The sequence below is a fragment of the Dermacentor variabilis genome, chromosome 3 (genome assembly GCF_050947875.1).
Source record: "Dermacentor variabilis isolate Ectoservices chromosome 3, ASM5094787v1, whole genome shotgun sequence".
Lineage (NCBI taxonomy): Eukaryota > Metazoa > Arthropoda > Arachnida > Ixodida > Ixodidae > Dermacentor > Dermacentor variabilis.
The window spans coordinates 180,394,272-180,414,850 of record NC_134570.1 but is presented as its reverse complement, the minus strand read 5'-3'; the positions used below and the strand labels follow the sequence as shown (position 1 = coordinate 180,414,850).

General features: G+C 47.3%; 1 protein-coding gene across 6 annotated transcripts in view; it reads right to left on the bottom strand.

The window, feature by feature from the left end:
* Positions 1 to 19,216: 19,216 nt before the first annotated feature.
* The window catches only part of LOC142576553 (uncharacterized), an 85,162-nt gene continuing 83,799 nt past the window's right edge, over positions 19,217 to 20,579 (bottom strand). For all 6 annotated transcript variants that reach the window (XM_075686720.1, XM_075686724.1, XM_075686719.1 and 3 more), the window contains 2 exons: positions 20,247 to 20,327; positions 19,217 to 19,372 (listed from right to left, as the gene is read on the bottom strand). In XM_075686720.1, coding sequence (XP_075542835.1) covers positions 19,268 to 19,372; positions 20,247 to 20,327 — 186 coding nt within the window. In that variant the 3' untranslated portion in view covers positions 19,217 to 19,267. The remainder of the gene's footprint in view (positions 19,373 to 20,246; positions 20,328 to 20,579) is intronic.

Genomic DNA, 20,579 nt, shown 5'->3' with positions numbered 1-20,579 from the left:
AGGGAAGTGCCTAAGGCCGCGTTTGAGCGGGAAAGAATTGCTTAGACAACCGTTGGTGAGCAGCTTGGCCGATAAGCCCGAGTACAAGAGGCCGATCTTATGAAGAATTCGGCAGGGAATCCGAACGTATCCAGCACGCCATATAGATACCGATGCTCAACGCGATTGAAAGCTTTCGCGTCGTCCAGCGAAACGAAGCATCCTGGAATTTGTGCCGAAGAAGCGAAGGTAAACGTATCCCTTGTGAATGCTAGAGATGAAAAAAGTTGATCGGGCTGGTACGCTACACATCTGCGTCTGGCTGATCATGTCTGCAAGAGCACTACTCATTATCTTCTCTCGCATTGACGAGACTATCTTGCAGTCCGCGTTTAAACGCGTAATCGGTCGCCACGACAGTGGGTCGCAGGCCTGGCCGCCTAACCTAGGGAGGAAGACGATCGGCTATCGCGGAAATAATCTGGCCGAATGCCATCTGATATGAACATATTCAACATGGATAAAAGCGATTCTTTGACGGCATCAGAAGACCGCGCCTAAGACTGGATTGGGGTGCCGTCTGGGCCGGCCGCAGAGGAGGCAATCATTTGTGTTAATAATGCTCGAAGCTTTTCGAGTGTCGCTGGCTCGCACAGGTGCTGTACGACGTCGTCTGATACTTCGGGCAGGGTCGACAGAATTCCCGAATTATCTCACGATAATCATTCCTGCACCAACTACCTTCATCGGCAGTAAACACCTCGCTGACATGCTGTTTAATGACTGCGCAAATATCTGACGAGCGGTCACTGCGAGTGCCATCCGGAAGCGTGACATGAGGCATTCGGGTAGAGCCTTTTTGCTCTGTCGAACATGCTCGCATGTACCGGAGAATAGCTGGGTAGGACGGAGGATTACCCTGCGTGGCAGCCTGACTGGCAGCTCTAGACGATAGTCTGAGTAAAGTTCTGTACTTGGCTTTCAGCAAGCCGAGATAGCCTTGCATTGCAAGCGTAATCATGTCTGCAGTGCGTACGATTCGCATCAGCCTCAGTACTTCATTTAATTCGCGAATGATTCGCGTTTTTTGATCGCGTTCTCCTCGGGTGAGTAGCGGGCGCGACGCCATCTTCAAGTCGTCCCAAGAGCGGTAAACTCTCTCTCGCGCTCGCACAAAGCTACTAATGCAACGCCTATAGCAGCGATGCTCTCAGTATCTGTAAGCACACTGACGTCCATTCACCAAAAATCTTATTTCATAGCGGTTTCGCCGAGATCCAGACGTACGGACAAAGGGTGATGATCGGAAATGCGGAGTGTACCCGTGGGAAAGACAACAATTTTGCTGCTTTCGAGATAGCAGTTAAGTTCAGGGGGAAAATAAAATTTATCTAGCCTGCTTGCTGACTGGTCTTTTTCCTAAGTTGGTACGAATACGTCACCGTGCAACTGCACCCACGCATATTAGAGATGAAACTGTTGTTGAAGATGGCGTAACACTCGTATTGCTCGATAGTGACGGAACCGACCGGCTCCCAGAATGTCGCGGCCGTCGTTTAGGCAAGAGTTGAAATTACCAACTGTGAATATCGGGCAAGGCTCGAAAGTACATGTGTCAAGTGATTCGAAAAATTCTGTTGAATTGGACTGGCATGCGAGTGCATATATCACTAGTGCCCTAACCCGTCTCGCGCTCATCGGAAAATCGACTGATAACGTGCGGCCGTCTAAGCCGCACGTACAGTGCGCTCCGTTCCTCAAACGAGGGTTTAAAAACACCTCTCCCATGCCACAAGACACAGCGTTTGTCAGGGAAAAGAAGTCATCAACAGCAAAACTAGCCTTAAAATATGAAATGTGAAGGCATGACCAGAAATTACATTCTAGCAACAAAAGCAGGTCGATGCCCCGTGCTCGTGCGAACTGCAGCACCTCGTTCGGTTTGACGACGGACTGGAATTCTTGAACATTCTACGAGAGGAAATGCAGCGTCTCCATGGTGCAAGCGCAAAATGTCGCCATATTTACAGGCCTAATTAAAGGGTTCCGCGCACGCTGGAACCTCCTGCGCACAACTCTTTATGCCAGCTGCTCCCGTCCGTTTTTGTCTCGTGCGCTCTCCTTATCTCCTGCTTATTAGGGTGCTATGCTTCTGCCATGAGCAGTAGGTCGGCAGCTTGACTCACTGGATCCTTTAACGACGAGTCCGTTCTTCGCGGTATACAGAATCCGCTGGCTTGAGCAAGTAGTCTCTCGTGTGGTGCCCGGTGTCGGCGTCTGCCGGAGCTGGGCGCGGTGGCCACGGTCTTCCGGATAACATAGCCATGCGGTGAGCTCTCCGCCTGGCATGCCGTCTTCGTGCGCTGCCAAATCCGCTGACTCGTCGATAAGGAGTTCTGGGCAAGAGGCTGTGTAGCTTGAGCTTGCCTCGGTTGCGCTGACTTCGGTAGTGCTCTTCTCAGAAGAGGGGAGTGATGGAAACTGGTCATCTTCCTTGCAGTCTGAAGACTCCTAGGAAGACAAGGATTCGGAACGTTCGTTGCGGCATTGTTCTTCAGGCGAAGCCTGTAGATCGGGGTACCGGTCGCCTTGAGTTGTTCTTTTGGGAGCTTATCATGCTCTTGTTGGTCGCCGTCTTCTCCTTCGCTGCTGACAGCGGTGTTAGTGTTTCAGGCAACCGCGGCATAGCATCTGGGCAAGAAGCAGTACGCGGTGACGTTGTTACCGGCGCAGCGGCGACAAGGGGACATGCACTTGACTGTCTCGTGACCAAAGACTTCGCACCTTTCGCAACGTGGTGCCTGCATGCCTTTCCTAAGTGTCCTTCAGTCTGACACCATGAGCACACTTTCCAAATTCCTCGGTAGTCGAGCATCATGTGATGGCCTTGTACTGACATAAAACTTGCCACTGGCTTCGCTATTTCCATGCGAATGACCCTTGCGTCGGTAGTGATCTTAGGTCTTGCTTTGAACTGTGATTCTTGAATTCTAAAAACTGTTCCATTCGGTGAGAGAACTGTCGCATGTGTGGCGCCTCCCATGCACGGCGGGACACGGAAGCAGGAAATGTAGAGGACTCGTGGTCCGAATTGGGCGACTGGGACCGAGGCGCCATTCAAAACGAAGGAGACCCGGGGCGATAGTTTTGCAGTGGCTTCTGCGAAAGCGAAAGCTGCGCTGAACTTCACTTCTCCCATGTGTTGCAGGGTCTTAAAGTCCTGATCCTACGGTTTCTTAGATGGCACCGATTATTTCATCAATGCTGCGGGCTGAAGGCGAAGCAGTGCGCCTTAGGTGGCCTTTACGAAACGACATCCTGGTTGAGTTAGATGGCTAAGTGTAGCGCTGGCTAAAACGGCGTTACGCGCGGCGCCTGGGCGTTGTTCACGTTGCTAGATCACGCGAAAGCCACCCTCATCGTGCGCGAGCTTATCACTGGACAAAATTTCGTCGCAGAAAATCCGGTATCGGTGTCGAACGTTGTTTCGGCAAAACGATTTTTGAACCACCCATACCGAGGCCTTCCATATGCCGCGAGAAATGGACTGAACTAATACACATTCTGAAGATAATATGCGTGGAATGATCGTAAACTACAAATTACACACAACTTACACACACGGTGGCTCTCGGATTGTAATTTGAATATATGAGAAAACATAATTTTGTTACGAAAACACTCAAACAACCCCTTTTCCAGCGTTTCTACCATGCATAGACAGGAGGCGGCGACTGCCAATCGCGTCCGCCGGCGCGTTAATATCTCTGAGTCCACGGAGCGGGGCGCCCGCTTGCTTTATGCACTTCCAGATGGCGCTCGCCTCCGCCGCGTCGCGGCCGATGCAAGAGGCCGCCTCTCTACCAGAAAGCCCGCCTTGCTACATGGCCTTCGCCGCGAGCGTTTCCCGGTAAACATTGCGGTTACATAGGCTACAGTTGCCGGGAAGCGTCAGAAGCAGTCAAGGATCTTGGAATGCTATGGCGTTCCGCACTTGAAGGCGGAGCTTAGGCGTCCTCCAAATGTTTTGTCGCCGCTGCTATCCGCATTCGGACGTCATCACTGGACCGCATGTAACTGCAGCCCACTGCGATGCCGATTAGAACCAACCGCCGAAGTTTCGGAACGCTCGCGAAAACTTCAGCAGCCGTGCTTCTCCATTACCGCGTCAACGCTCGGTATCGCCGCTGCTTCGTCGCCCACCTTCAAACGAGAGAAACTGAGGGTTGCAGTTCCGGAGGCGCAAGCTGAATGCTTTTCGAAATGCCGAAGGCCTGCACAACTGCCGCAAAATGTTATATGAGTCGAAGGAGTCGCTATGTTTGCCTTAGTCGATACGAGCACAGCAGTTGTTGTTACATGTGAGACACTATGCCGACGACTTTGTGAGGTCATGACGGCTCTTACTGGCATTGTATTTCACACGACTAGCACTCAGCCCAACCAATCGTCTGCTGCTTCCACTGCAAGACTGATTATATAGAATATTCTCTGTATTATCGAGTTCGTTCTGCTGCCTCCCTTCTCTCACGATGTAACGTAGGGTGGGACTTCTGTCGCATCATAGTGCTGTAATTGACTGCGCCCATGCTGAAGTCGCGTTGTGTGTCCTCTTACAAACTGCACCGGATATTGTGGCCGCTAAAAGAAGGGATTGTTGGCACCACCAATGCGGGTCCCTACAGAAGGTGCGGTGCTCGTCGATTTGTCGTGTTCACCTGTGCTGATGCTCCTGTCCTGTTCACGCCGCTATCCTTGTTAGTACTGCTCACACTTTTGCCGCTTCCATTTCCCATTCTAAACGTTAGCTCTGGTGCCGCCATTATGCTCCTTCATGGCTAGTCTGTCTGTTGTATCTATGTCATTGATGTTCTTCAGCCACTGGAACTTCCTGGTTCCTCTTCTGCCATACAGCTCAAGGTCACTTCTTTTGCATTGGCATTGTAAATTGTGTTCTACTAGAGCACCATTTTTATCCCATTGTGTCTATTAGCTGGAAGTGCCTTTATTGTTGCTTCATTTTGCCTTTTTCGTCCATAACAGACAAATTTTCTTGTATTGCTGTGCGCTTGTTAGTTTCAAAACTGAAACAAATGAAACTAATGTTGAGTGTACCACCTGCTTTATGCCAACTCCTGTGAAAGACCGAATGACATTGACTGTATTGTGAAATAAATACATAACGTTACTTCCACTGTACATCTGTTGGCGCCGCAGTCTTTAATTCTTCTGTTGATGCCGACCTTTCCACAGAACACCGCGAGCAGCTTCTTTTTCTACGTGACCAGTTCCCCACTTCCTGCGATTGTACCTCGCAGACCTTCGGTCGTCCTGGGCAATATTGACACTGGATCACCCCGTCCGCTAGGGCAACGCCCGTATGCTGTCTCGGCAGCAGAACGGCGGCTAACCATTGACTAGGTGGTAAGCATGCTTGAACCTGCCGTCATTCAGCCGTCACGTAGTCTGTGGTCGTCCCTAGTAGTGCTCGTGCGAAGAAAAGTGCCTTTATTCAATCCTGCATTGATTACCGTCGCCTCAGTAAAATTACATTGTAGGAAGTCCATCCCTTCCACGTATTGACGATGCCCTTGATTTTTTTCCATCATTTGAATAATTTTTGCCGTTGAACGTGTGGTCTGGCTACTGACAAGTTCCTGTAGGCGCATCTAACCATCCTAAGACTGCATTCGTAACGCCTGACGGGTTCTATGAATTTGCCGTCTTGTTGTTTGGTGTCTGCAATGAGCCTGCCACTATTGAGCACATGCTGGACAACACCCTTCGAGGCTTAAAGCGAAACGTCTGCCCATGCTATAACAATAACAAATTTGTATTTTCTCTAAATCTTCCGAGTCTTCTTACCCGTCTCCACGAGACTGTGACGATCCGTCGTTTTCTGCGCAATTTCGCCACCATCATTGCACCTTTGACGAAGCTTCTAAGCGCTGGCACCGACATCTCCACTTGGTCGTTTGAATGTTATGTCGCCTTCCAGACTCTCCGACACATGTTAACATCTCCTCCCATCCGCCGTCACTACGATCCCTAGGCCCCTGAGAAAGTACCTACACATGCCAGTGGTGTCGGCCTTTGTGCAGTACTACGCAGACTATGTTCTCGCCAACGCGAGTGGCGCACTCGCAAAGGACGAGATCAAGTATTCTGTCACTGAAGAAGAGTGTCCGGCCATCGTGTGGGCTCTAATGATGTTGCGACCTTACCTCTATGGCCGTTCTCGCTACCTAATCACAGACCACCACGCTCTGTGCCGGTTGTCGTTCCTAAAGGATCCCTCTGGCCGTCTTCTCCGCTCTGCACTTTGGCTGCAAGTATAAGACATACAAGTACTGTACAGAACTGGCCGGAAGCACACTGACACGGATGCCCTTTCTCGATTTGCGCTACTATATGATGCTTCGTCGGTCTTGGCGCTCGACTTCGATTCTATGTCGTCGAAGCAGCTCAAGGATTCATGAATTGTTAGCGTCATTAACATCCTGTCCACCCCAACTGCCTCTTCGTCTTCCCTAGCGCTCTGCCGCAAAGCCGCTAATTTTCCTGGGCTCGAAAACTTGTTCTATTGCCGGAATTATGCGCCTGCCGTCCAAAGTGGCTCTTGGTAGTACTGCGTTACATGTACGTGTGCTGCCGACCCACAGAGTAGCCAACCCACAGAGTACTCATGCCAGAGCGTTGAAGACATATGCGAGGTTGCGCCGGTACGTTTACTGGCGTGAACTGTACACCTTGGTTTGCAAGTACGTTCGTAGTTGCGCCGCTTCCAAGTGATGCAAGGCGCCTCCTAAGCTTTCGGGCGGCACACTACAACCTCTATATTGCCCAGAACTTGCTTTCCACTGCTCGACATTGAGATTATGGTCCACTTCCGCCCATTACCTCGGGGAACAGATGAATCATTGTTGGTGCCGACTACGTCACCCGCTCTCTGAGACAGCAGCCCCTCCTGTCGCTACAGCATGTGAGGTTGGTTTCATCGTTCTTTCGTGCTTCGACGCTGTACTCGTCGTGAACTTCCCAGGCCTTGTGCGTTTGCCTAAGTTATCGAAGCCCTCGTTATCGAGCGTACGTAACTCACCGCACGTTGACGGCCGACCACCCACAAACTAACGGGTTAACTGAGTTCTTCAATCGCAGTGTTGGCGAAATACTCACTACGTACGTCGCGTCCAATCATTTTAATTGCGACATGGTTCACCCTTTTTCAGCGTGCGCTTATAACCACGCAACGCAAGTGGCTACTGGCTTCTCACCATTTTTTTCTATTATATGGAAGAGTATCATCGTGCACGTTGTACAATGTACTACTATACCATCCACATGCCTCTGAATGGCAGTACGCAGAATGGTGTAGGGAACTTGCCCGCATTTTGACAACGGAATATCAAGCACACAATATCAAGCTCGCACGACAATTGCTTAAGCACTACAACATTCCGCACCGGCTCTGTTGCTAGGCAATAGATTCCATCGAACGTTCAGGGCGTTTCGTGGAAACCTTTGGCCCAGTGTCATGGACCCTACCGCATCATCGACCGTACATCTCCAGTGAACTATACGATCGGGCCTCTCAAGCCATTTGAAGACATGCGCCATCGTGGCCGGAACAGCGTTCACGCGAGCTATCTCAAACCGTACTACTATGGTTAAAACACGTTGGCGGGCTAGTTGGTTAGAATCCATGGTAGAGTGTATAAGTGCGTCAGAACGAGGACGTAGAAAGAAACAGATTCACAGTTTCTCTGTATCTGTTTCTTTCTACGTCCTCGTTCTGTCGCGCTTATACACTCTACCACGGATGCGTACTACTATCCCGTTATCATACTTTCGCCATAAATCGCCAGGACGGCTCCTTTTCTCTTCCAGGGCCATTTCAATGAATAACACCTTGACAATCTCTCCTGCGGCTTATCCACCGAAGAGTGCAGGGGCGCATGCAATGGCGCTGCAGCTGGCGCTTGCGTTCACCTGGGTCTGCTCAGCTGCTCTGCGCTGGACCCTGCGTGGCTGTGCCTACAGCTTCCTAGTAACCGTCAATAAAACCAGCAGCGTTACCAATATTATCGCAAAACAGGAAAAATTAGTAGATGAATGCTTAAAAAGTGAGTAAAAAAGCAAATCGCAGACAATACCACACTGTAACAAGAAAATAGAGGCAAATCCAACAAACGTTTGTGAAACAACGGAACTGCTAGATGTTGTGCAGCAGGAGAAAGACAGACACGGCAGAAATTGCTGTATTAGAAGGAGGGAACCAAGCTAGTAGTAGGACACTGAAACAAAGCACGCTATAGAGGAGCGTAAGCAGGTGTCTAGGCATCATTGTGAAGCCAAAAAGTCGGAATTACATACAAAGAGCAAGTGCTTCTTAGATGGAACAAGCACCGAGGAAACAAAACAGTGGTGACTTAGCTCATGCCAGAAAAAAACAAACATACAAGTGAAATATGGGTGCATAACATTCGCTAAAGTGACAGAGACGTACCAAAATGATTCTGCAACCATGTAATAACACGCGGCGCTCTAACCAGAAATTCGTCAATGGTTACAAGGGATGAAGTCGGTAACGTCTTCGAAAGTGGTTGTGTGCTGCGGCACATCAGCGATGTCAATACCGATATCGTCGGCAAGAAACAACGTGCAAACCCTGATCAAACAGATCCAAGAATAACCGAGAACTCTCATAGATGAACGCTTATCGTAAGAAACCTTTACTGGAACGAAGCAAACAAAAATGTCCCTAACAATATGGCTCCAGGGCCCGTTGAAGTGCCAATACATCTAAGAAGCTGCGCTCAAAGAGCGAGACCCTGCTTAATAGTGCCATAGAGCAAGAAATTTACAAAAAATTCGGTTACATAGGCGATGTTTATACAGTGCTGACTAACTCCCAGGTCCTCTGCCATAGAGCAATCCCAGATAAGAAGCAGTAGGATTCCAAACCCATTAGGGCATAGCGGGCAAGATTGGCGAATTCTGCAGCATCATAGAGAGGGTAGCAGCAGTCTGTAACCAAGCAATAAGAGGTAGTGATAAAGGTAGTACAAGCCTACCCTCCAACATGTAGTCATGATAATAATGAATTAGAAAGTTTTAAGACGATGTTGTATAAGCGATGAAAAAAGTGCAAACTCAGTATACTGTACTATTGGGAGACTTCAATGCAAATGTGGGGGAAAATCTGACTGGTGAACAACTAGTTGGCAACTACGGCGTCGATTTTAGGATAACTAAAGGAGAGATGCTGGTACAATTTGCGAAAAGGAATAAGCTACGAATAATAAAAACCATCTTGAGGAACCGTAGCAACAAAAAGTGGAGCTGGAAAAGCCTTAATGGTGAAACAAGAAATGAAATAGATTTCATACCTTCCGCTCATCCCAGTACGATGAAGGGTGTTCGATGGTCAGTTGAGTAAAATGCGGTGATGATAGGTCGGTGAAGTATGGGATTCACCTCAATTTGTCGAAAGAAAGAGTAAAATTTGTCAGGAAGAAACAGGTCAACCTAGACGCTGTGGGGGTAAAAGCAGACCAATTCAGCCTGCTACTTGAAAACCAAATATGCAGCCCTAGAACAGAGAGATGAAGATGACATTGAGGTAATTAATGAAACCGAACCTAGGCTGACTGAAGAGACAGCAACTAAAGGGGGACGTAAGGCACCAAGGCGATCAGTAGGCAAGTTCTCCCATGAAACGGACCTAATCAAGAAACAACAAAAATGAGTCTCCAACTGAACAGATAAGATATATTTTTCGTAACTGTCAAAACCTATCAACAAAAAGAAAATAAGGCACATTCAAAATTATTTCTTGAGAAAGACTGAGAAAGCCGTAAGACATAGACGCAGCATGAAATCAGCGAAAAGCAAACTTGGCAAATGACAAACATATGTGCATTGAAACATAAGCAGGATAATATCACAGCAATCTCGAAGATATTGTGAAAGCAGCGGAAGAATTCCATACTAATCTGCACAGGACCCAGAGGAGCAAGGTACCTCCATTCAAAGCAGTAATGAACATGTTATGGATATTCCTTCTAATCTAGCGAATTGGTTAGACGGACTTTGCAAGACATGAAGCAGAGAAAAGCGGCCGGAGAACGTGGACTACCAGTCGATTTAATCAAAGATGGAGGCGACATAATGCTTGAAAAACCAGCGGCCCTTTATACGAACTGTCTATCGACTCCAAGGGTCCCAGAGAAGTGGAAGAATGCCAGCATTATACTAGTGCACAAAAAGGGAGACGTTAAAGAATTGAAAAATATTAGGTCATTAGCTTACTTCCAATATTATATAAAATATTCACCAAGGTAATCGCCATTAAAGTAAGGGAAACACAGGGCTTTAGTCAAACAAGGGTAGGGGCAGGTTTCAGAAAGGGATACTCTACAATGAATCACAGCCATGTCATCAAACAGGTAATCGAGAAATCCGAAGAGTACAATCAGCCTTTTATATGGCTGTCACAGATTACGAAAAGGCATATGATTCAGTTCAGATACGAGCAGTCATAGAGGCATTACGTAATCAAGGAGTGCAGAACGCCTGCGTAAGTATCTTGGAAAATATCTACAGGTATTTCACACTTGCCTCAATTCTGCACAAGAAAAGTAGAAAGAGAACTGTAAATAAAGGTTTCACAGGAGACAAACATCTATCCAATATTATTCACTGCGTGCTTGGAAGATGTATGCAATCTATTAAAGTGGGAAGGCTCAGGAACAAGGATCAACGGCGAATATCTCAGCAACCTTCTATTTGCCGATCACATTGACCTGTTCAGCAACACTGCATACGAGTTATAACAAATGATTAGGCACCTTAACAGGGAAATTGTAAGAGTGGGGTTGAAGGATAATATGTAGAAGACAAAAATAATGAGGAATAGCCTGCCAAGAGAACAATAGTTCAGGATCACCAGTAAATCTCTAGAGTCTGTGAAGGAGTACGTTTTCCTAGGTTATGAACTCACAGGGATCCCTGATGAAGAAAAATAGATTTACAGAAGAATAAAAATGGGTTGGATCGCATACGGCAGACATTTTCAGCTCTTCGCTGGATACTTACTATTATGATTGAAAAGGAAGGCGTTCAATAACTGCATTTTTCCGGTGCTGACTTGTAGGGCAGAAACTTAGAGCCTGACAAAGAAGCATAAAAACAAGTTAAGGACCGGGCAAAAAGCGATGGAACGAAGAATGGTAGGCATAACGTTAGCAGACAGAAAAAAAGCAGTTTAGATCAGAGAGAAACGGGTATAGCCGATATACTAATTGGCATTAAGAGAAAAATTACAACCATTCTACTCTATGAAGATGGAATGGCAACGAAAACTGACGACAGTCGAAGCTATCAAACGACAAGCAAAGTTCTTTCGCTGCCGCAAGATCTTGGCAATGGAATGGGTGTCATTTTTTACGTCGTGAGTCTGACGTCATTGCCCGTTCGGAGGTGCCCGGGCTCGTGACTGTCGTTTTTACTCAGCATTGCGGAAACGTTCTTCATCGGTGGTCGTTTCGTGCCGCGCCCTTTACATTCTCGTTACTGATCCCTCCAGCGCTCCTCGTGCGCATGTTGTTCTTCGGGTGTGCGAACTGTACGTGTCCACTCCATCAATCACGCAGCTGTTTTTAGCGCCGATACCACTCTTGCTCATATACTGCCATTACCTTAACATCACGGCGAGCGTTCTAATCTGTTCTGTATTTTGACATCTCCGCCGCCACACTACGCGCGCATGGGTTTGTTAGAAATCGCTGTCCATTTCTGTTTGCGAGGGGTCGAAAGAAATCTACAGAAGGGTATTCATATACAGCTTTTGCTGTACAAAATGGAACTGGGCAAGTCATGCAACGCGTAAGTTTTATAACAGCTGGGCCAACAGAGTTAGAGAATGGACGGCAGAAGACTATGTGGGGCGATGGAATTAGTAAATTCGCGGAAGCTAGTTGGAATCGGTTGGCGCAGGACAGGGGTAATTGGAGATCACGGGGAGAGTTATTTGTCCTGTAGTGGGCATAAAATAGACTGATGACGAGCATGATGAGCATGAAAGCAACATGAAGCTCATGTACAGAGGGAAAGGAGATAAGCTGAAGTCGCACGGGCCACTGACAGTAAAGTCGGTGATATACAAGGTGTCCGAACTGTCATGACCCTAGATTTTAAAATATGCAAATGTCCCGTAGCTGGAGAGAACCAAGGTAAAATACTTAGATAACTTTTTGCAATCTGCCTAACTATATAATTAGTCATAATTTGTTATTCAGCTTCCCAAATATCACAATTGGATAAATATTGCAAAAGAGTAAATTATACAGCAGCATGAAAAACTCCTGAGACAGCTTTTTGCCGCTCAATACGTCCTACATAAAAGTGTTTTGCGTGCCTGATAGAAGCCGGCGCATGCGCGCAGATTTGCCTCGCGACTACCCATACGAGTCACATTGCGCGTATTCGCGGATGTCTTTCACGCTCGCAAAAACACATTTATGTACCACGTATTGATCGACATAATGGAAAAGTATAATCTGAGTATCTCCAAGCGACGGAAAACAGCGTTATTTGGTTCTTTCGGGCTACGTGGCACATGCATATATTTAGGTCTTCGTGCATTATAGTTGGGACGCCCTGTATGCAATGTCAACGCAAGCCATAAAAGTAGAGGTCTCAAAGTGGGCAGAAAAAAATGAGAGGGAGAACCATCGAATGCATTCAGACCTGGCAGACGCTTAGAGTTTAATATCATTGCACAAAATCAGTGCATAGACATTTAAATAGCGAAGAATAGACCTTTATGGGTAGCATTTCTAGATATTAAAGTAGCATACAACATCGTACGCAGGGAATTGTTATAAGATATATGCAAGTGCGAAGGCAAAGATGACGATTTGCTAGAGCTGCTTAGGAACATATATAGGGGAACCAGACTATAAATTTCATGGGAAGGCTGGACATGCATTTAGGATGTGGACACGCACCGAGGACCGAAGCAAGGATGTCATCTGCCTCCGTTGTTAGCCGCGTATTATTTTAGGTGTATAGTAAGATGACTGACAAAGAGTAAATTAGGCTTTCATTTGTCGACAACGACTCGCGGATATGATGGGCAACGGAACGACAAATTTAGGCCACAAGTTTAGCGCAAAGGTATTGAGAATTATAAGCTTTAATAAAAATGCGAGTAATTAGGAAATATCAATTCATCAGTATGACATAGCCATAGCCAGGCAGTATAAATGTCTGCGCATATATATAAAGGTGAGAAAGACTTACTCAAGCACCTATCAAGCAATAATAATATCAACGGCAAGAGGAATGTAGCAAAAGGAGACAGACAGCACAAACAGACAGATGTTAGGCCGCGGGTGGAATCTGCAAAGGAATAATGGCACCAGTACGGGCGTTAACGAATTCTATTATTTGGTTAAAGACGGATACCTTGTTATGGTCGCATGTCAATCAAAATATCGATAGGCCGGTTGGTTTTGGGAGTCCTTGGCCAATCCATAAATGAGGGAGCCCTGGTGACATGCGTTGGGCCTCATTTGAAGTGACAGAACAGCAGAGGAATGTTATTTATGGAGAAAGACACAGGAGCGTGGGTGAAAATATATGGGCATCTAAAGCGCACAAAGATATGTGCCTCAAAAGCGAGGACAAATAATGGAGGGAGAGGTGAAGAACTTTGGTAACCAAGTTCACGGTAACTGAAACTGTAAATACCCAAAGAGTCATAAAAATAACGGGAGGGAAGCAGAGGTATTAAAGTTGATACAAGAAATGGAAATAAAAACAAAAGATAGATTTACAAAAACCTCAAGGAATAAAAAAAAGGCAAAATCTGTTGATAACAAACAGGGAAGGGCCTTGTTATTTGAGGCTCGAGGTCGCACCTTAAAGACGAAAACATACCCGAACAAACATTCGCAAAAATATGAGTCATGCATCTGCTGCAGAGAAATACCGAAGGCCATTCAGCACATCATAATGTAACGCGAAAGTATTCTCAGTCAGACTTAGAGCTACCGTAGGCCTCCCAGAAGCGCTTGCATTCAAAGTGGGTGGGAGCATCAGCCCGCTAGCAGTCAAGATAAACAAGAGCCACTTGGAGTATTGTGGAAGAAATCCGAGAGAAGAGATTGATAAAACCGTGTTCTTAACAGGCACAGGTAGCAGTACAAGGTATATATATAGTTACGGTGGCAAAAGAGGAAAACGTCGTCGACGGTGAAGACGAAGAAGTGGCAACAACCTCTAGGGATTCTCGGCTGCTGTTTATATCTGCCTTGTAAATACATCTTGTAAATAGTTCTATACCCGCGATATTTCGTTGAAGGTGCGGGGTACGCGTCTTCACCACGGAGCTCCGCAGCGCACATCTCACCCATCCTGGGACCATGCTTCCAGTGGAAGGCACCGCATCTGCACCTGCAATGCCGACCACGCATACCCAGTACGGGGCTCTACCTCTACCACAAGACTCCGGCCAGTTCACTGGTCTCGATGGTGTTGACGTTAAGCAATGGTTGAAGACGTAAGAGCGCGTCAGCAAGGTTAACAGGTGGGATCCGACCCTAATGCTGGCCAATATCATGTTCTACCTCGACGCAACACCGCGAACGTAATTTTACACAAACGAGGAAGAGCTAACCATCTGGTTCTTGTTCAAAGAAAATCTTTCTGACGTTTTTGGCAATCCGACCGGTCGACAACTAGCCGCCAAGCAACAACTCGCCACGCGTGCCCAAACTGCTACAGAGACGCATGTCTCCTACATTCAGGATGTCCTAGCCCTCTGTCATAATATCAACACGTCCATGCAAAAGGTGGAAAAGGTTGGACACATTAAGAAAGTCATCACGGACGGCGCCTTCAACCTTCTGGCCTTTAGAAACTTTTCGACTGTCGGCGCCATCATGAAGGAATGCCGCCGCTTCGAGCAGGCGAAGAGTCGCCGTATATACAATCAGTTTACACGGCTTCCAAATATTGCGGCGACCTCTTTCTGTACCGACCCCACCGACCAATCTAGCTCTCCACCATCAAGCGGAAACGCGACCCGAATCGTACGCCGGGAACTCGAAGCAGCGTTTCCTGCCTCGCCTCAACAGACGTCGTGGAACAACACCGCTGAGACGATATCGCTCATCCAGTCCGTGGTTCGCCAGGAAATCGCTAATATTGGTATTCCCAGCCCCTCGTCCTTGAGTCGCCATCACACCCGCCCTGCTCCTATACCTCGGTCCTATCGCAGTCCACATCACAGTGTCCATTATTCTTACACTACCAGGAATCCATCGGACTGGCGTACACCTGGTGACAGGCCACTCTATTTCTGCTGCGGCCGAATCGGTCACGTTTCCCATCAATGCCGGAGCTGTTGGCCGTCCCCTGCTATAAACACGTTCCGGAATTCAAATTGGCCCTGAAGTTCCTTACCCCGTCGCTTCTACGACGCTTGCGATGCCACTACCTCGACTCGTCGCTATGCTCGCGCGCCCTCACCTCAACGTAGCCAGTCACGTCCAGCCCAGCTTCACCGCTCGCTGTTGCCGACCTACCCAGGACCGTCCCAGCAGGAAAACTCGGCGATGCGGCCCTTCGAGGTGGGGCTGCACTGTCGGATTCGCTGCAAAATCCTCCTTTGACGCTGTTTATGAGATAACTTTCTTGACCTCCAAGTTGATACCAGAACTGTCACAGCCCTCATAGTTACCGGAGCGCACATATCGAATATGATCAGCCGCCTACGCCGCCATTTAAAGAATATTGTTACGCCTGCCGTTACTCGGTTCGTACGAATCACCGATGGTAGCACGGTGACCATGGTCGGAATGTTTACTGCACGCGTGGGCATTCGGGGCCGCCATATTGCCGGCCTTTTGACTATGCTCGACCAATGAGCCCATGACTTCATCCTAGGCCTAGACTTTCTCTCCGCCCATTCAGCGTTCATCGATTGTTCCTCATGTACTGTGCGTCTTGACCTGCCTCTACTGGACGTTCCTGCAACGCCACACGAAATTCGCCTGAAACACACACATTTTGTCCATGTACCATCACAGGTCTCGACATACATCGAAGTGTCGCCTTATGCACCAGTTCACGATGGTGATTACATCGCCGCTCCCATAACTACCATCGTTCTCAGCCACAGCGTTACTGTCCCGCATACCATACCGAGGGTCACGGGCAATCGCATGTACCTCCCGGTGCTGAATTTCGGGCTCGCTAAGCAAATTCTGCCTAAAAATATCACCCTGGCTACAATCCCTGCTTTAGAAGTTAGTTGCGTTGAGACTTTTGCCGTCAAAGTTTCGTGTGAGCCTTTCTAGTCGGCCAAGTGTAATGACAACAACATTCGGAAAATGATCGCCCCGAATCTCACTCCTGCAGAGACTGAACAGCTGTGCAGTCTATTACTTTCCTACAAGGATATATTCGACCTGGACAACCGACACTTAGGCCAGACGTCACTTGTCACACATCGTACACATACAGGCGATTATCCACCTATCCATTGGAGACCCTACCGAGTTTAAGCTTCGTAGCGTGAGACCATCAAAACGGAAGTAGACAAGATGCTAGCGAACGATATCATAGAGCCATCTTCAAGTCCCTAGGCGTCGCCTGTCGTGCTGGTCAAAAACAAGGACGCCTTATGGAGATTACGCGTTGACTACCGCCACCTCAACCGCATCACGAAGAAGGACATCTACCCACTGCCTGGTATCGATGGCGCCCTCGATTGCCTATAAGGTGCACAGTACTTTCGTCCATCGATAGTGGCAAATCGATGTCGATGATCCAGATCGTGCAAAAAACCGCTGTTATAACGCCTGGTGGTCTTTACCACTTCAAGGTTATCCCTTTTCGGCCATGTAACGCTCCGGCTACGTTGGAGCGTATGATGGACTCATTACTCCATGGAGTCAAGTGTTCGACTTGTCTCTGCTACCTAGATGACGTTATTATGTTCTCGCCCTCATTCAGCACGCCCATTCAGCGCCTTTCAGCTATACCATAGGCCGGTCTGCAGCTCAACTCCAAGAAATATGACTTTGCTCATCGTTAGATTACTGTTCTTGGACATGTCTTCAGTGCATCTTGCATCCGACCGGACACACCGAAAATTCGCGCCGTGAGAGTTCCCTATTCCACGGTCTACAAAAGGACTGGGCAACAGTTTTGAGGAAGTTTTGAGGAAAAGAAAGAGAAATTACGAAGATGCATATAAAATCATAAACTGAAAAGTATGTGTAGCATACTTTTCAGTTTAACTGAAAAGTTTCAGTTTCAACTTAACTTAAGCAGTCTGCGTGTCGTTGTCACTCCCCGTTTAAAGTGCACGCCTTGGCTATTGCCCCCGGTGATCACCATCGCGGTCAATTGGTTACAAGGTTTGGCTACTTTGTACGAGTTTGGCCGCGTCTGAAGGCTCCTCGCGGAAAAACTTTCAGATGGGCTAGTTGGCTATTTTAGGCTACTTTTTGAAGCATTATCTCATGAGTACTAAAAATTAACAGACTCAATATCCTCAAATATACCACTATTAGCTCTTACAACACCTAATAACAATCATTGTCCTGTGTACTTGTTTGATAAGAACGTCGTCCCTACGAAACTGCTAGTTTAGAAGTGATGCTAAAGTTTGAAATACTGAAGTCTTGTGTAAGCTGTCAACAAAATTCGAAAATTTTGTTGCACATATTTTGGGGCAGTATAAACTTTGTGGATGTGCGCGTGAAGTGGTAAGTGCGAGTGTCGTCAGAGACGATGTGCGAGGATACATGTGTTAGTGACTGGAGACGTGCTGCATTCGGGGCGCTACGTGGTTGTCGGTGTAACAATAATCGCACTCGTAGTAGTGAAGCGGCATCGGTCATGACTAAATTTCTAAAAGCTAGGCACATTGTCATGGGGCAAAAAATAAAATGTTGATGAGCAGAAAGTAGACATCGTGAGACGGAGGCCGATGCGTTTCCTTTGCGAAGAAAAAAAGGAGGAAGTTGGTGCCGTCTGGTTGGTGAGAAACACCCTTTTTCATGCTTTGAGGCCTCGTGATAGCTGATCACAAGCCCTACAGCAAGATTGTACCTACTTACCAGCTAAGTGCTGGTTGCCAGCTCTAGCCAGCATCCAAAAGGTGCCGGTGATTCTCTGCACCGAGAATATCGCTGGTTGGACCAGCTGTGCCTAGAAGCCGCACCTAGACGTTAACATCGGCCTTCTTTCAAGATCCGAACCCCGCCCCCCCCCCCACCCCTAAAGAAGCACAAGGCGGGTGGACATCTGTACCCATCAGACAGCTGTTCGGTTCTTTGCAGCAATGGGTTTCGAGTTCAGTACGTGCCCCGCGTACAAAAGGCGATGCTCAACAACCAGGCCATCGTATCTGCTTTCCTCTGGTGAGAAATAAAAAGGCACTGTTGCAAGAGTTAGAGAAAGCACTTCAATATTAATTAAAAATACAACTTCTGTGACACTTCTAGCGCTCGCACGACGCTGTATAGTAAACACATTTCTTTATACCACATTTATGGCGGGAAAAAAGGCAAATGCAGGTTGCTCCACACTTGCTAACCGTAAATAACATGGTTAAGCTAATACGAATAGACGTAAAAGAAATAAATTGTTTTTCCAAAAATTGACACTACGATGAGCTCTTCGGTCCAAATGAAGTGCATGAAGGCGCTTCTCCAAAGTACACGCATCAGGCAGCCCCGGAATTAGGAACATCAAGGGTAACCCAGAAGAGGCAGTTAACACGGTTTCTACGAATGCCAGATCACTACTACTGCGCATGTGCACATCGTTCACACCAAACAGCAGTGACTAGAAGGGCAGTAGTAGCGTTACACGTCGCTCATAGGTATTTGAGAGTGTCCACCCTTGAGGTAAGTGTTCTGAGGATGGGCGAAGAAATGCAGGTAATAAATTGGTTGCTTAAAATCATGGTGTGTGCTTACAGCATCGCATCCACGAGTAGTTGGTGTGGGAAACTTTTTTAGCGCGCAGAAGATATACACAGAAAAGAAATCAGACAGGCACAAGCTTCTGTGCCTGTGTTTGCTTTTTAGTATCCATGATTTCTGCTATCCAAAAAAGTTGTGCCATGGAATAACCACTAACCAGACTTCCCGCATCATTGGCAAAGGCAATGATGTTGACAGTAATTCAATAATATTCGCATCGCATGTAATGTTATCAATTAGGTTATAAAAATATTTTATTGTCAGTCGTTCGGCAGGGTATTCTAGTATATACCGCAATTGGCGCCACCATCATGTATGCATCTTCCGTCCTTGCACTTTCCAACTATGCAGCTACGAAGCCGCGTTGTATGCTGATCGCTAGTGTCCTGTAAAGTGAAATTTGAAATATTGAGTATATGTATGCGTTGTTTATTCAGTTCAAACCGACTCTAAATAACATTGCCTGGAGCGTGCAGCGAAAGAAGGGCTTTCCACGATGAGTACTAAGTATGCTACACATTCTAATATCCATGCTACTGTGAAATACAACGCACACTGCGACAAGGGCAGTACAGACGACAAGAGGCAGTGACTTCCAGCTTCCTTATTGCGATAGTAATTACATGAACACTGTAGGTGTATTTTTGCCATCGGCGTCGCCGTAATATTTCGTATGAAGTCGAAGGCCGATAAAACTATCGCCGCGCTCCGTATGCTGTACGTGCGAGTGAAAGCAGCCGACGGGAGCCGACGATGACGGCTCAATCTGGCTCTCGCGAGGGAGGAAAGCGTCTTCCATCGCGCGAAAAGGCGTAGGGTGATGGAAGGGAGGGAGGCGCAGTTGTTTTCCGGCAGCAACTGCGCATTTCGTGACAGGGCGCAAGGGGAACTGAAAATCGAGGCTCAATCTCGCTCTCGAATGGAGGGAAGCAGCAGCATTTACCTCGCGAGCCTGCTACCACTGTCCGTGATTCGCCCATCGCGCGATAGTGTAATTAGTCAAACAATGCACACACATGGAGACTTGTATATGCACTTGTACTTTCGAGCTTGTACCGTACGGTATACTTTTTCCGCAACACTGCACAGCGTGCGTACTTGGTTTGTGTGTGTGTGTGTGCGCGCGCGCGTGTGTGTGTGTGTGGGGGGGGGGGGTATTTGCGATTTCTCCTTGGGTGTTCCCAGGTTATGCGAGGAAAGACACACAATGATTTATAAATCCGGCTGTTTTAGGCCAAAAAAGATAGAATTGAGACTTACACCATAGTAGTAAAGCACACAACCCTTTCCGTCTGCGTAACGTCTGCCTTTAGCATCTTTGCAGCCGAGATAAAACCCCGCCTGTTGAAAAGCAAGAGGCAACTTGTAAGTATTACCAATAAGTTTCGTAAATTCAGATAAAGTAGCAGCACGAGAATAATTTTAGCTCCAATAATGTTTTTCCTGCGACTTTCTTGCTTGGACAAGCCAATTATTCTATTTCAGGTTGCTAAACCGTGTGAATGCATAAAAGCAAAAGCTGGGGTTAAACTTGCCATTTTTTGACTGTCGTCAGCTAGCTGATTCTCAAGCTATAGGTTGTCGAGTTGTCGA